The 15,230-nt window shown below is 25.9% G+C and overlaps 1 protein-coding gene across 1 annotated transcript in view; it reads left to right on the top strand.

Annotated features, from left to right (window-relative positions):
* The window catches only part of LOC113550695 (semaphorin-1A), a 166,314-nt gene that overhangs the window by 102,039 nt on the left and 49,045 nt on the right, over positions 1-15,230 (top strand). The window contains exon 3 of the mRNA XM_026952695.1: positions 8,536-8,632. Coding sequence (XP_026808496.1) covers positions 8,536-8,632 — 97 coding nt within the window. The remainder of the gene's footprint in view (positions 1-8,535; positions 8,633-15,230) is intronic.

Raw genomic sequence — 15,230 nt, 5'->3', positions numbered from 1 at the left:
AATACTCTTTTATTTGTAAAACGGTGAATAAATGAAATAATTTGATAATACATTGCATAGTCCTTATTTTACCATTACTTACGTGATTAGTGATTACTAATTATTTTGTAACTGAGAATTAGCTAATGATTAAATGTCATTGGAGAAATGAGGATCAATAATTATTATTGTAGTTAAATTTCGTTGTCTTCCATTTTAGATTATTAATTACTACTTATGCAATATAAAGTGAGTAGTTCGAGAAAGGAAACAATGACAAAGTTATAAATAATACGAGAGCCTCAGAATAGTTCGTCCTATCACTGCAAAATGTATAGCTTATTCAGTTATTCTCTTGCAGTTACTCAATAATTTACTTAAGCTGCATATTATAATATCACATTAATTTTTATGTCATTCTGTTTTATTTTTCTATTACAAAAATGTAGTTTAAGAGACTCTTTCAATCAGATAATAATACATATACCTTTAGCGCTATAGCTTATAGTATAGTATTTTAGTTATGATTATTTCAAACTAATTGTAGTAAACTGCTACAGTGATATATATGAATTATCAAGTGTGTAATTTAATTGATTTAATGTCCGATAGCTATTATTTTTAGTCATGCAAAATGCATATTATCGTACAAGTGTAAAATGTACAAATTAGAATATTCATATGATACAACCATTGCAGGTATTATAAACGTTTAAATGGTTTACCCACCTATGTATTACTGAAATAATGTCATAGAAGGCTCTGGTAACTGGACATTTGTATGAATTATTAAACATTTTTGCTTAAAATCATTTTTTATTTGTATTTTGTTTATTAATTATACTTTTATGTTATTCAGTTGTATGTTAACTTGCATATAATATATTTTTTTTTCAATCGCATGTGGTTATAAAAGATAACACAGTTCTAATCAGATAACTCTTTGTGGTGAGATTGAACGGAACCGGAAGTAACACATTTTTGCGATACAGGTATTTAAACATTTGGTTTTGACACTTAAGACTATAAGGAGTATAAAGACAACACCCTTAGGTTTTGTTTATGTATATAAATTAAGCTTACAGGACTACATTTTTACCCATCAAATTGGCTTATTTTTGGGTTTTTGATCCTCTGTATAACGTATTGAGAGAGTGAATTATTGTGGTTTCAAAGCTGTGTAAGAATAACATATTATAATCTAGAGGGAGAAATTGTGTGCATAAAAATTTCTTGGTTTAATTACTGTGATGAATTAAAATTTTTTCTCTATTAAGCGTTTAATGGTTGATATTATTTTAGTACTAAATATATATTATATTTTAATCTAACCTGACGTATCCTATAATTAATTTGGTAAGATTGATTTTTTAATGCTTAGTTCGTTTAACATTTTACATAATTATTTTATCTTTGATAAATCCTAATTTATATCCTCTTTGTACTATATCGTAAACTTTACTAAAATTATGTTTGCCTACTTTAATTTTATTATATAACTTTTCAGTACCTATATTAACTTCAGTTTTAACACTATACACATTTTCTAGTCATATAAATTGATTATACCTAAAAAAAAAGTATGGTGGTTATAAAGATAAACTCAAATAAATATTTTAAAATTGTATTCGAAATGAATATTAGTAATTCTTATCACGAATCTGCAATGTGCAATAAAAAGAAGTTTTTAATTTTAAACGTTTCTTTCTCTCTCTATTTTTTTTTTTTTTTTTTTTTTTTTATAGTTTGCCCTTTTTATTTATTTTTTTATTACATAGTTCATTTGGTAAATTACGTATGCAAAGAAGATTCTTCTAATTGTAAATCGATATAGTTTTTGTTCACACATTTTTATGTTTAATACATGATTGTATTCCCGTAAACTGGAATTTTCCAAGAAATGTGTTCCCGCGATACTTACAAATATCATATTAACATTCTATATGTTTCGATCACTCCATTCTTACGTTAGTTATTCGTACTTAACATTCTCTCTTTTTTCTCCTTCTTACTGGAGGGTTGACAGCGTTTTTTCTTTTAAATATCTTCTACACATCGATTTCCCTTCATTTTTCCTGTGCGTAACATTCTTGTTGGCTGAAGTTCATTCTTACATATATACAATTGACGATCAATACGTTTAAATAGACTATAGTGGTAACTATATTGAGTTTAAATGCGTAAAAAATAATAAAACTTTTGTTTATCATTCTCAAATATATTTTTTAAACTTCTATTTTGTATTTTTTAAATTTTAAATGCATTTTTATTATACATAACTAACAATTGAGGTTACGCCCTCGCTTTAACCTACTTTTCAAATGTATATACACGTCGAATAATTTTATGTATTAATTAAAAAGGACAGGAGCCGCTGTATTAAACAAAACAATGTATTATAACTATGTGGTATTAAGTATTCAATACAACATTAAATTATATACATGGGTATAAACAATAAACATGTATTATTTTAATTTTAATGAATTTTAATCATTGATTCAATATAAAAAACAAATACTTTAAAAAAAAAAATTAAACACTAAAAACGATGGAGTTATTTTAATTTATTAAAAAATTAAGAAAAACAGTCACGTATTTTTATTTCTCGGTACTCAACCTATATCATGTCAATATGCTCGGTGTCTTCGGAGATCTTGAACCGGATTTCCCATTTTCGTTCAATATAAAACAAGGACGTTATCCGGAAATAATTGCCCGATTGCTTACGTAAAACCACGTGCTCTTTTGCAAATGATGAGCAAGAAAAGTTTTCCATAAATAATGATAAAGCCAACGCCGTTGCAACGGTACGGTGGCAGACATCCATTACTAATTTCTAGTTTCTGCAGCAGATATTTATTAAATAGTGAACATTATTATTCAATCATTGAGAACACGCATAGTATTCAATGACTGCCAATAATTGGAATAAAATAAATATATATTTTATGTTTTTAATTTTTTATACATTTATAAAAATAAATGTGTATTTAATAGCCTAATGTTTTGTTTATATCAGTGTTTTCTATTGTGGTGTTGTACGGTGTTGGTAGAAATTGAGACAGTGGAAGTAGACATGAAAAGGACTAGCCTGGTGTTAGGGAGGATGATATGTACAGGTAATATGTTTTTGTTGACCGTATTGAATTGTAAGACCGTTGTAAAGGATGGCAAGGTAATCAACCAGTGGGCTATGTCAGCTTGTATTTTATACTGCATTGACAGAATTTAAGACGAATTGTGTATGTTGGAGTGGATAAATGTCATTTTAGACGTTGCTACTCTGCAGTATGCTCACAAAATTCGATGACAATGTATTCAGTTTGCTGAAAATATTACCGTTAACATTCGCTCTCTCTTTCTCTTTATAGAGGTATACACACATTTATCGGCGAGTCTAACCGTTATAAAGATACGTAATAGATTAGATGTACCTAATACAGATGTAGACGACGAACAAATAATAAATGCACAACTACAGGACTGTGATTTAATATAGCATTGCGTTAGTTCTTAAAAATAAATTGTAGGATGATTACGTTTTTGAATTCTCGATGCAATTCCATTAGTGCAGGCGCCGGGAAGTAGTGGAAAAGTTGTTTTTGTATACATACATAAATAGTTAGTATTCACGTTTCAACCGAAATACTTGTTTAAATAACTAATGCTCTCAAAGTAATGACCTAGTTACTGCATCGCAGTAATATCTAAATTTGTTTCTTCAAACCTTTAACAAATGATGTGCCCTTTAGAGATCTGTTACAATGCTTAAAATTCGATAAGGAAGTTAGTAAAACCGGAATCGTTACCCGAATGAATGGCTAGTTATGGCTGACATTGGAGAGTTCGGATATAAAAAAATTAATAGCCCTAACCTAAATGAAAACTTTGTTGAGCATAATAAACGAGATGTCATTGTAATGACGTCGGATTTGCTATTTTGTTTTGTGTTGAGTTTAAAATCTGTTTTCGTTATCCTCGACATTGATAAATATAAGGTCATAAAGTAATTCATTGGTAAGTAATAGTCAAGTTATGACAGAAAAACGAAGTAACCGTTCTAATTACATTAAACATTAAAATGTTTAGATAATGATCTTGCTGAATATTAAAACGAGAACATAAAATTTTGTTATTGCATGTGAATTTATTGCGTGTTTTGTTAACATCTTTATAACATAATCATTACTGGAATGGTATAATTAGCGATAATTTAAACGAATTCTGCAAAAGTTGTCTTTATAATATTTAACTGGATAGTCTACTAATCGCCTTGTTATCTATTTGAAAAACATACAATTAAATATTTTTTTTATTCATATAATATTTGTATAACAAGACACATAATATATTTTCTATTCTTATTCTTGCTAAATTTTGTTATATTATCATAATTATTATTATATCATACGCAATTTGAATATTTTTTCTGCTGTTTTCAACAAAGAGATAAATAAAAATTATTATTTTGCCTTTTGTATTTTTTTTTTTTTTTTTGATTAATTAAGTAAGTTATTAGATGTTAGGGTTTTCTTTTTACATAAAATTAATTACTTTAATTCAAATGGCCTAAAAAAAGTTACATTTTTCGTATTTTTTTTCTTTCAAAATTTAACGTGACAGTTGAGCATCTGACTAAATTGATTATACGCTGGTTGAAATATACCTACGTGTTTTGCCGAACGAAAACATCTATTATATCACTATTAGATCAAATGTCATACGTATTCAAGCGCGTGTAATGTTTTTCTCACTGCCGGCGTTGTCTATTTTCAAGAGCTCTTATAAGTGCCTCAACAGTGCCAAGTCATTTACATCCGAAACGTTAACTCTCGAATTTCTATTCCTTGGCATCCGTACAATCGGCACTTCTTTCCCTTTGTATCGTTCTCGTAGCATTTTTTTTTTTTTTTACGTTGCCATATTGCCGGAGAATGACGCTCGCGAGAAAGCAAACTACATTGGCCGAATTTAATCAAAACCAACCCTAGGGGCTGCGTCACATCGACGCTCGGATATATCTAGCGCGCGCCATATATGATTCGGCATCTGCCAAGAGGCAGATGCATGTCGTTTTCCGGACGTCCGGACGGAAGTTTTATCGTTGCCGTTCACTAAAGGACATAAGCGTATATAATACGCTGATATAAAGAGTTGTAGATAAACGTTTGTATTGGTTTTTGAACTTGAAAGTTTTACTAAACATAGTTACTTTGCTGCGACAGAGCAATAGAAATGCCATTGTATTTCACCCCGCTGCCATAAATGTAGTTCAGTTTTCTCGGTAAATTATCATCATCATCATTATCATCATCATCTCTGTCGCGGTGTATTATACTTTCGTAACATAAAAATAAATGTAGACAAATAAGAATGTTCTCTATAAATATTTTTAAACAAGTCGATCATAGTATAGAGGAGCGTGTCGTGAGAATTCATAGATATCAATAACTCAGTATTTTTAGTATAGCATATACATCGTCTATTTATTTTTATTTTATTCAGTATATTTTTGCTTTGATACAATGTATCTCTCTTAGGATTAAAATGTTTTATTTTAGTTTCTTTGTACACTGACTGTATTTTTTTTTACGTTTAAAATATTAATGCAAATAATACCGAATGTTTCTACTACCTCTTAAAAAATACTAACTAAATAATATGTAAAATCAGCTATTTAGAACTCATGGAACGCTCTTTTTATCAAATTAGATACCGCAGAAGAAATGATCATTAAATGCTTGGTATATAACATCATTTAGGAGCTTCGTGTAAACAGAAAAACTATTTATACTTATATATATACTATTGATAATAATACATATTTGTAATATGTTCTATAAAATTAATTGTTTATTGTACCTAACTTATACTAATACGAAACGTAAAATAAAAACGGTTTTGGTCTAGGAATTATTATGATGTCTGTGCTTGTATATCGTGTGTTTACTGACCTTTACTGTATTATATTGCTGTTATCTGGTACTATGGTTGGTAGCGAAGTTGCAATATTTATGAGACAACTTGGCAGACTTAGAACTTAGATTGATTGAACATCGACAAAGTCTATACGCTATAAAAAGGTTTATAGTGGACGAAAAATCGTCACCGGATATACAAGTTGTGAAAAAAGAAAAGAAAAAGAAATGGCTCCGATTTTTCCTTCTTTTTTTTTTCGGTTGGAAAACTTTGAAACGAATGGAGGACAATTGAATGGGTGTCGAAAATCGTCTCACTCTACGCTTGAATAATCAGCTAAGATCCCAGCTTTGTTCATGATTTTTATGTGTGGTTAGACTGTTTGAAAAAATGCAATTTGTAAAAATAATATTACTCGTTAAATGTACGAAACTAAAGCATTTTTCAAACATCATAATAAATTATGCGAAACAGCATATCGTTATAATATACCTAATATAAGCCGACTTATTTACAATATGAATAATGTATACAATATGTATTTAATACTTAAAATGTTGATAATAATGTAGATTATTTCGTTATTCAATTTAAAATGTATAACTTTTTATGCTATGAAAAAAAAATTACTTAAATAATATACTATAGAAGGAATTTTTATTTTTTAAATATATATTTTAATAAATAATATTGTTATTCATTCGAATTTGGAGGAAGCAACAATAGTTTAATTTAAATAATTTATATATTTTTAATTAAAAGTATTATTAAATAATTTTAAATTATACAGTTGGCCGAAAAAGGTTTGTTTAAAATTAATTGAACAGGTTAAAAAAATGCTTGTGAATCATATCATTATGATTTTACTTACTTAAGGAGGAATTAAATTTTGATTTTAAAATTAATTAATTAATTTATTAAATAAATATTATTATTATTTAAATTATGATGCGTTTATATTATATTAAAATTAAAATGATAAATCATAGTATTTTTTTTTTTACAGATCTTGAGGTGATAAATCTTGTAATGTATTTATTGTAATGTTAATAATAAAAATATTTTATATTTTATAACCCTAACGAAACCATAATTATTGTTGCTGAGTCATCGTCAATATACAATATTATGTTATTTTATTGATTTTTCGTTTTGCTGGCATCTGTCAAAATAAATATTCTTTTGTCCTATTCGTGGTACACTCGTATTATGCCAAAATGATGTATTTAACAAATGAACATAAACAGGCGTGCTCGTATTGGCTTCTTAACATCCTCCACGATTACACAAATAGATACATTATTATTATAATAATAACATCGTTTCTATTGGTTGCCAATGGTATATTTCCGACAAGTTTTAAACACGGCGCTTCGGTTATGCAATTTCGTTACTCGATTCCAAAAATCTGTTTTCTTTGCTTATCAAAATTGAATGTGTGACTATAGGTACATTTCTTTCAATCGCCAAGTTTTAGTTTTTATTTAAATTATTTCACAGATCAAGTATGTTATACAAAATAATATAATAATATTTACTTATACCTTTTAAAAATACTAAAATATTAAACATGTCATTACCATGAAATGTTATAAATATTTTAATATTGTCAGCGCGCAGCTCTCTAAATATAAGCTAGTCTAATGTGTATAACAGTTTTAATAATTTTCAATATACTATTATAATATGATAGTTGTGACGGTTTATATTGAAAGTCAAATTGTAAAGAGAATGATAGAGGTAAAGCATCTCGATGACAATGGAATTAGTGGTATTAGTAGTATGATGATGCCCGTGTTGTTGTTATATGCAGTGGTAGTGGTGGTGATGGCGGCAACGTTACGTATATTTCAAATAAGAATATATATTATTTTCGTCTTTGCGTGCGTATTCCAATTTCAAAGCACCGATTTGTCTTGTCGTTATTCGTCGCTGGGCTGGGCCTGTGTACCAATACATGCTTCTGTGACAAAACGTAATTTCGTATTTAATTTGTATTTTTTTTTCTGTGTTCATATTATTTAAAAAACCAAACGCACGAAATCATCGTAGCTATTATTTCAAGTTACGATTTGAAAGTCGACGTAGCATATACAGTTGTCGGTAGATAACGACTGTCTGACGTTGGTATTGCTGCAGGTCATAATAACACTGTCACTATAAAAGCGATCACTGTGATAAAAATTCTGGATTAGTGTTCCATTGGTGCATGACGTGGACGAGTCAATGAGAATTCGAAAATCGCAACAATCATCTCAAACAACTGCGGTTTACTATATATTATTTACGTGCACATTTTCGCTTACTTTCCGTTCTCGTGTTAAACGATAAATAAAGCACATTCCAATATTGCATTGAATAAATGAATTTATATTAGTTATATATATATATATATATATATATGTACATAGTATTGAAATTAACTCCTATAAGTTATATTTTGTAAGAGCTCTTTCGCGTAAAAAAGCCCGAGGAAATACAATTTTGAAAAATTTCTTCAATATAAATAAAATATGTCAAATAATAATAATTATTATTATTATATTTATGACCGAGACATTTCTGATATTATTATTATGTATATTTATGTATATTTCGTTAAATATCTAATGTTATTTATTTTTATTATTTCAGTGTCCGAACACAGTAGGATATTTTCTGGTAACAACACACACACGGATTACTTTAAAACTTTGCTCAGGGATGGTAACAATATTTTGATCGGAGCCAGGTAAATATTTTTGATTAAAATATATAAAATTATTGTCATATGTACTTATAATAATTTAAGTTATTCGTGGATATATATTTAACTATAACATCCAATACCTGGAGTACTTCAATTATTATTATCTTATATTGTGAATCATACATTTATCATATATAATTTTTATTTCGTACATGTTAAATGTTTAGTATTATAATGTTAAATAGTTAAGCAAAAACTGAAATATTATTTTCTTATAAGTTGTCAACAAATTATTTGTGAACTTCGCTTTGAACTAACTTAACAAATATTGATTGAGAACTTAGATATTACTGATTTTACAGTTTTATTAATAGTTACGATCATATTTTTTTGAAATAAATAGTTGTGTAGTTGAAGTTCAAAATATTTTACTTTCAAAATTCAGTCTAATTATAGTAATTTCAAAATGTAGTTATTATACTAAAATAAATAAAAGTAATATTGTAGTAAAAATAATAATGGTGTATACTATACAATTTGTGGTATTATATATTAAATTATTATTACCCCTATAGGTTATATGTATGTACATATTACTAAATATATATATAAGTACAAGAAAGCGCTTTACTTCCTTGTCACAAATATTGTAGATATTTAAATGTTATTTAGTGATAAGAATATTTACTTATTAAAAAAAAAAAAAAAAGAAAAGAAATATTGAACATTCGTGTTTAAAATGAATTCATATTTATAATAAGCAAATGTAATATGTTATATTTACGTGGAGTGTATTCATCGTTTCTTTGAGTACGTACATGTTCTCTATGTTTAAAAACCTTCGAAAAGACTCTTCATTAGAGTAAAGTAAAAAGTGAAAGCGGCCCTCTCCAATTTATTTCAACTTTCATATTTTTGCAGTGAAAACATTCATATAATATTTCGTTGTGAATAGTGTTTTTTTGAATAAGATGCATATTTATTTTCACTACTGATTATTTTATATTTATAAATAATGAAATAAAATAAATGTTCAGTTTTAGAAATAAATTCCAAGCTTTTGTAATAGCATTGAGATGTTAATTGAATCATTAACAGGGGATCATAATTATCGTGTAATGACTGTTGAAATTAATTAACAGCTCCGAATATATTTTTAAATTGTGATACATAATCAAGCAAACATGAATAATTACAAAAATAAATATTTGTTTTAGTGTATCACTGTTAAGATTTAATTTTTAACTTATAAATTATTGATAGTGATATTTTTTTATCTGATGTTTAATATTATAGAATTCAGAGTTCTTAAGTAATATTAAAATCGTTCAAAATATATTAAATATTTATTCTAATTAACTTCATAATTATTTTCGAGCCAAAACGATATTAAAATATTTATTATTTATTATTCGAATGTTTTTTTTAGACTTTTTTTTTGTTTTTGCTTAATTATAATAAATAAGTTTTTTTTCTAATTTTTCCTAAAACTAAGTAACTTTGTTATTTTACTCAAAATACATTATATTTAAAACTATAGCTATATTTATTTAAATTTGCTATAGATTTTATATTTTTTTAAATTATATAATAACAAAAAAAAAAATTAGAATTTATTCACTGAATATTGTTATGTTAAGTGATTATATTATTTATTGGTATGTGAATATTTATCCTAACATAAATTTTTCCAAAATTAAAGTTGGTACCAACTGTACTTAGTATACTTAGATATATTATATCAGATATGTTTTTTTATGTAATAAATGAATTAATTAATATAACTCAACAAAGTAAAAACATATTTTAAGATATTTTTATTAGTATAAATTAATTTGCATGAATATATACCCAGTTGAGTTCAGAAATTTACTTTCATTCTTCTTCGTTCGGATAAAAACATCATGAAAGAATTTAGTTTTAAATTAAAATTATATTTTTAAAATAGTTTAAAATAGTTTTCATACCCTTTTATTTATTGTATAAATAAATATATTAAACGGAAATATTTGAAATATAGTGGACAATATAGTTAGAATAACTGTAAATTAATATCGAGCGAGAATACGAAATACTAATGTACTATTTTACACTTTAAGTATTTCATATTTTCACTCTATAATAATTCACAGTTACTCCAACCACATTGTCCACTATATTTTAAAATATTTCCGCTAAATATACACTGTTTTTTATTTAAATATGATCACATACAATTTTTTTTATTTTTTTTTAAAATTATCCTCTTGTTCTAAAATAGTTTTTAATGAATTAATTCATTTTAATCATGGTTTTAACCATGCAGCATTTCACTTTATTCATAATTTTTAATTAAAGTTTAGTTATATTTTATATGCTAAATATTTTTAAACCTAAAATATTACTAAGCTTTTTTCAATATTTTCTAGTATGAAATCGCAAACAAAGTTTACACTTTATTATTTCTTTAATTAGGATGAAATATGACTATTTTTTATTGGAAAATTGATATTGGCAATCAAATATGTCGATAAAAAGTTTCTTATATTGTTTTATTTCTATGTTAAGCATGATGTATTTTATATTTGTCCAAATGTTAATTTTTATAATACCTTTTCGGTTTACACAATTGAAATTTATTTTGGTAATTTTAGTTTACATTAGAGGCAAGCAGTTTTATATGATTTTTGAATTTTGTTATTGGTAATTTAGTGGTAAAAAGTATTTACTAGAATGATTGTTGTGAATACGTTTGTACGATCAGAATTATTCATGAAATCTCAGTGTTCACACCTAAAAAACTTTTTCCCCCTAATGGCTATACACCTCTTTCCAAAACCCCGTGAATAACGTTTTGGAATTCACAGCATACCCAAATAATCCAAGCAAATAATCGCCGTCACTATATCTGCGTTAAATGTGACAACGTGTTTTGGTCGATTCCCGATCTCGGCTTATATAATATGTTTCATATTATTATTATTATTGCACACTTTCGTCGTCAATGTGGGATCATCGAAATCCCATGCAATCTACAGAATTGGCCGTTCGTATATGATACATGTCCGAAATTTCGGAATCCTGAACACGTACTCGCCGCGGGCAACGAGCACAGTGGAGATCAGTTTCTTCAGTAATTGCCATTCCCTTCTCATACCCTTATCGTATAACTCTCAATATCTGTGGCGACCATTAACTGTCCGTAGAATGCCCCGTGGACGGCGTTGCTAATTGCCTATCCATACGGGCACGTCACAACCGAAAAGGGGGCTTTTAATGCATTTTGAAAAGTCTAGATCAAAAGATTAAGTATAACATTTCGCACAAAAGAAGTCTCAACTGCCGAAAATATAATTTCAGGAATAGAAGAAAGAAAATTTAAAGATATAGTTATAAAATAAAAAAATGAGTTATATTTTTGTTAGGTATCTCAGAAGTCGTATTTATTTTTAATTTAAGATTAACTTACAAACGTGTACACATTTCATCAGCATTAATGAACAATGACGAAACTGTTAATATATTCAAATTTAGAAGGTTGTTTTCTTAATTTTCCTTTGTCCGATTTATTGGTGTTATAATATATTTATATTTAATTTTAATTTTGATTGATATTTATTTTAATGACTTTTTACAACATTTTTATGTTACTGTTTTCATTCCTTATTTTGGTTTTTGTTTTATGTACTAGTTGGATCTTATTATTCTTTTTTGTACATTGAAAATCATTTATCCTGTTGTTCAAGTTTAGCTTAAATTTTCTGTTAATTTCTTACTAAAAAACTCTTAATTTGTTTAATTTAGTATTCTCTGTTTCGTTTGGCTTGTTGATCTTTAGTATTGTTTTATCCGAAGTTATTGTATTAAGTATAGTTTAAGACGTTATTTAATTATTATACTGCGTTTATGTTTTGTAATAATAAATTATTATTTAAGTACCTACGGAGAAAGGTATAATTAAATTTAATAAACTTAAACTCTTTATCTGTATTAAATATGGATGTCTTTATTTTTTATTTATTTATTCTTATTCAGTATAGACATATAAACTTAATTAATATAATAGATAAACATAATTTCATTATAATACTCTTTCATGTTTATTATAAATCCAAACATGTTGTTATAGATTTTTAATGTCTTAAAAATATTATTAAGTATTTATTTATTTATTTATTATTTTTTTTTATAATGCATGGAATCCATATTATGGATCTATATTATAGTATATTCACTGATGTTAAATTCCGGCCTTTTATGTCCATAATATTTTTTTGATGAGTGCCTGGGTGATTTTTCGTCTAATAATCTTATTTTTTATAAATCGAATCATAGCTTTCGTCGAATGCAAGATTAAACAAGTGTTTCTTTATTTTTTTTTTTTTTTTAGGGTCCGACATATATTTTATTTTTGATAATTCATGTTATTAGATTACATTTTTTTATTGCAATTCGGTTATTGTATAATACGGTATAAAATTCCGATTGTATGTCAATCTGAATATTTTATTTTAGTTTTCTTCTCATTTTCATATAAATTATGATGTTTTATAATTAAATATTGACAATAAACTTTTAGAGTATTAATTTTAAATGGACGGGGTGGTACATTGCTGAACTTCTGCATCAGAAGTTATTTTATCTCTGAGTATTATATTATATAATATATCCATCAATCCAAATTTCTCCTTTCTGAAGTTTAAATGTTTAAAATTAAAATTAGTTATAGGGGCATAAACCATAATCTTAAAAACAATATTTTGAAAGTTTACTAGTTCTTAAAAACGACTTTCAAGTTCTTAATAATCAAGTCATCTACTCACATAATCTTAATAATTGTACAAAAGTTTAATTGGGGTGTATATTGAAATGTATTTTTTTTTTTAATTTTTTCTGTGATGGTTCCCAACATTTCTTTAAGTTATGTTAATTTAATTTTATGAATATCTAGTTGAAAGCAAATTTAATAATAATTTAATGTTAAAAACTATCCATAAAATTGTAATATGTATGGTTTTGTATTACTCATTTTGTTTACTTTAATTATACTTTCAAATAGAGTATTTAAGCATTGTTATTTCTATATATATTTGAATCTGCCAATTGTCATGCAAAATAAAAATAAAAATAGTTCCACGTGGTGCTTGGATTTTTCCAAAAATAATTATTAAATTGACTTTACTTAGAACTTACATATTATAATCTTTAAACTCAGTTTTTCTTTTTATTTAAAAAAACAAAACTAAAATTTTGATTCTCAATACTCAATATTTATATTGTTAATTGATAGCTTTAATACACAGTTTTTGAACACTTTTTCTACATGATTTATGACTTCTGGAATATCTAAAACAATGTTATAATAACAATTTACTTGACTAAACAAACGATATTATTTTTTGTTCTCCACACTAAATTGTAAAATGCATTATTTTAACCTAAGCGTTTTGTAGAATTCGAAAACATTGTTTTTTTAATAGCCACTAAATATGTATGTATGTATAATACTGTTTCGCAATAATAAATGTAAATATTATTTCTAATTAATTTGTATTACAAAAGCAAATTTATATTATATAATAGTCAATCTTTCCGTGCAAAATAGATCGTAAGTGATGATCAAGTAATGTAGGAGATTAATTATAAGTATAATCTAAATTACCCTGGGATTGAATAATCATACGTTTGGGTAGGTATGTCAAATATAGCAGCCAATGTTTAAAAAAATATCATTTTTTTTTTTTAAATTAAACATTATTGTTATGATTATTATTAGCTCGACATTTTATTTAATATTATTTTTTCAAAACAAATTCATTTACCTACTAAAGTATACTAAATATACTTTTTTATGATCTTTTTTTAAGTAAATTATTATTTTTTAAATATTGTATCTCAGTTGATATTATTTCATATTTATTTACTCAATGTACTTCCTAAGCTATCATTACTTAATTTAAATTAATATATTATTTTTACCTTAAAAGATCAGAATATTGATAATACATTTAAAAGAAAAAAATACAGCAGCATAACATATAAAAAATAAAACTTATCCTACTGTTTACTTCAATTTTGATTTTTAATCATTACCAAGTTACAGGAACATTATGTATATAAATTATTGTGGTGCATTATCACGCCAAATCCTAATTTTATTATATGGATATACATTCAAAATCTTTATGATTATTATTAATGTTAACTTAATATTTTTTTTAAATATAGACATGAAATGTAATTTCCTATACTTTTAACAATGCGATTATTTGTTTTAAAAACATTATTTAAGTATACATCATAAAATAGATATTACATAAAAAAAAAAATAAAATAATAAAAATGTATTAGCCATGATATTTATTCTAACAATTACATATATTATTTGTGTTTGTTTATATATGAAACTTAATAAGCATTAAATGTAGATTTAAAAAGTATTTAAAAAAAGGATTAAAATTGATATATTTCAGTTTGAAAAGAAGTGAATGGTAAAGGGGAGTTATCGTGTCTCGTTAGGCGAAAAACAAATGAACCCTAAGTCCACTACCTATATGTGTTGCTTTTTGATATTGGTAAAGGATGGAAGAATGGACGTTTGAACAAAAGCACGCCTCGTTAGAGCGACAAATGAACGGCACATAATCATTCGTCGAAAACG

The sequence above is a fragment of the Rhopalosiphum maidis genome, chromosome 1, assembly GCF_003676215.2.
Source record: "Rhopalosiphum maidis isolate BTI-1 chromosome 1, ASM367621v3, whole genome shotgun sequence".
Classification (NCBI taxonomy): domain Eukaryota; kingdom Metazoa; phylum Arthropoda; class Insecta; order Hemiptera; family Aphididae; genus Rhopalosiphum; species Rhopalosiphum maidis.
Note: the sequence above shows the minus strand (reverse complement) of the source record. Positions and strands in the feature narration are given on the sequence as shown.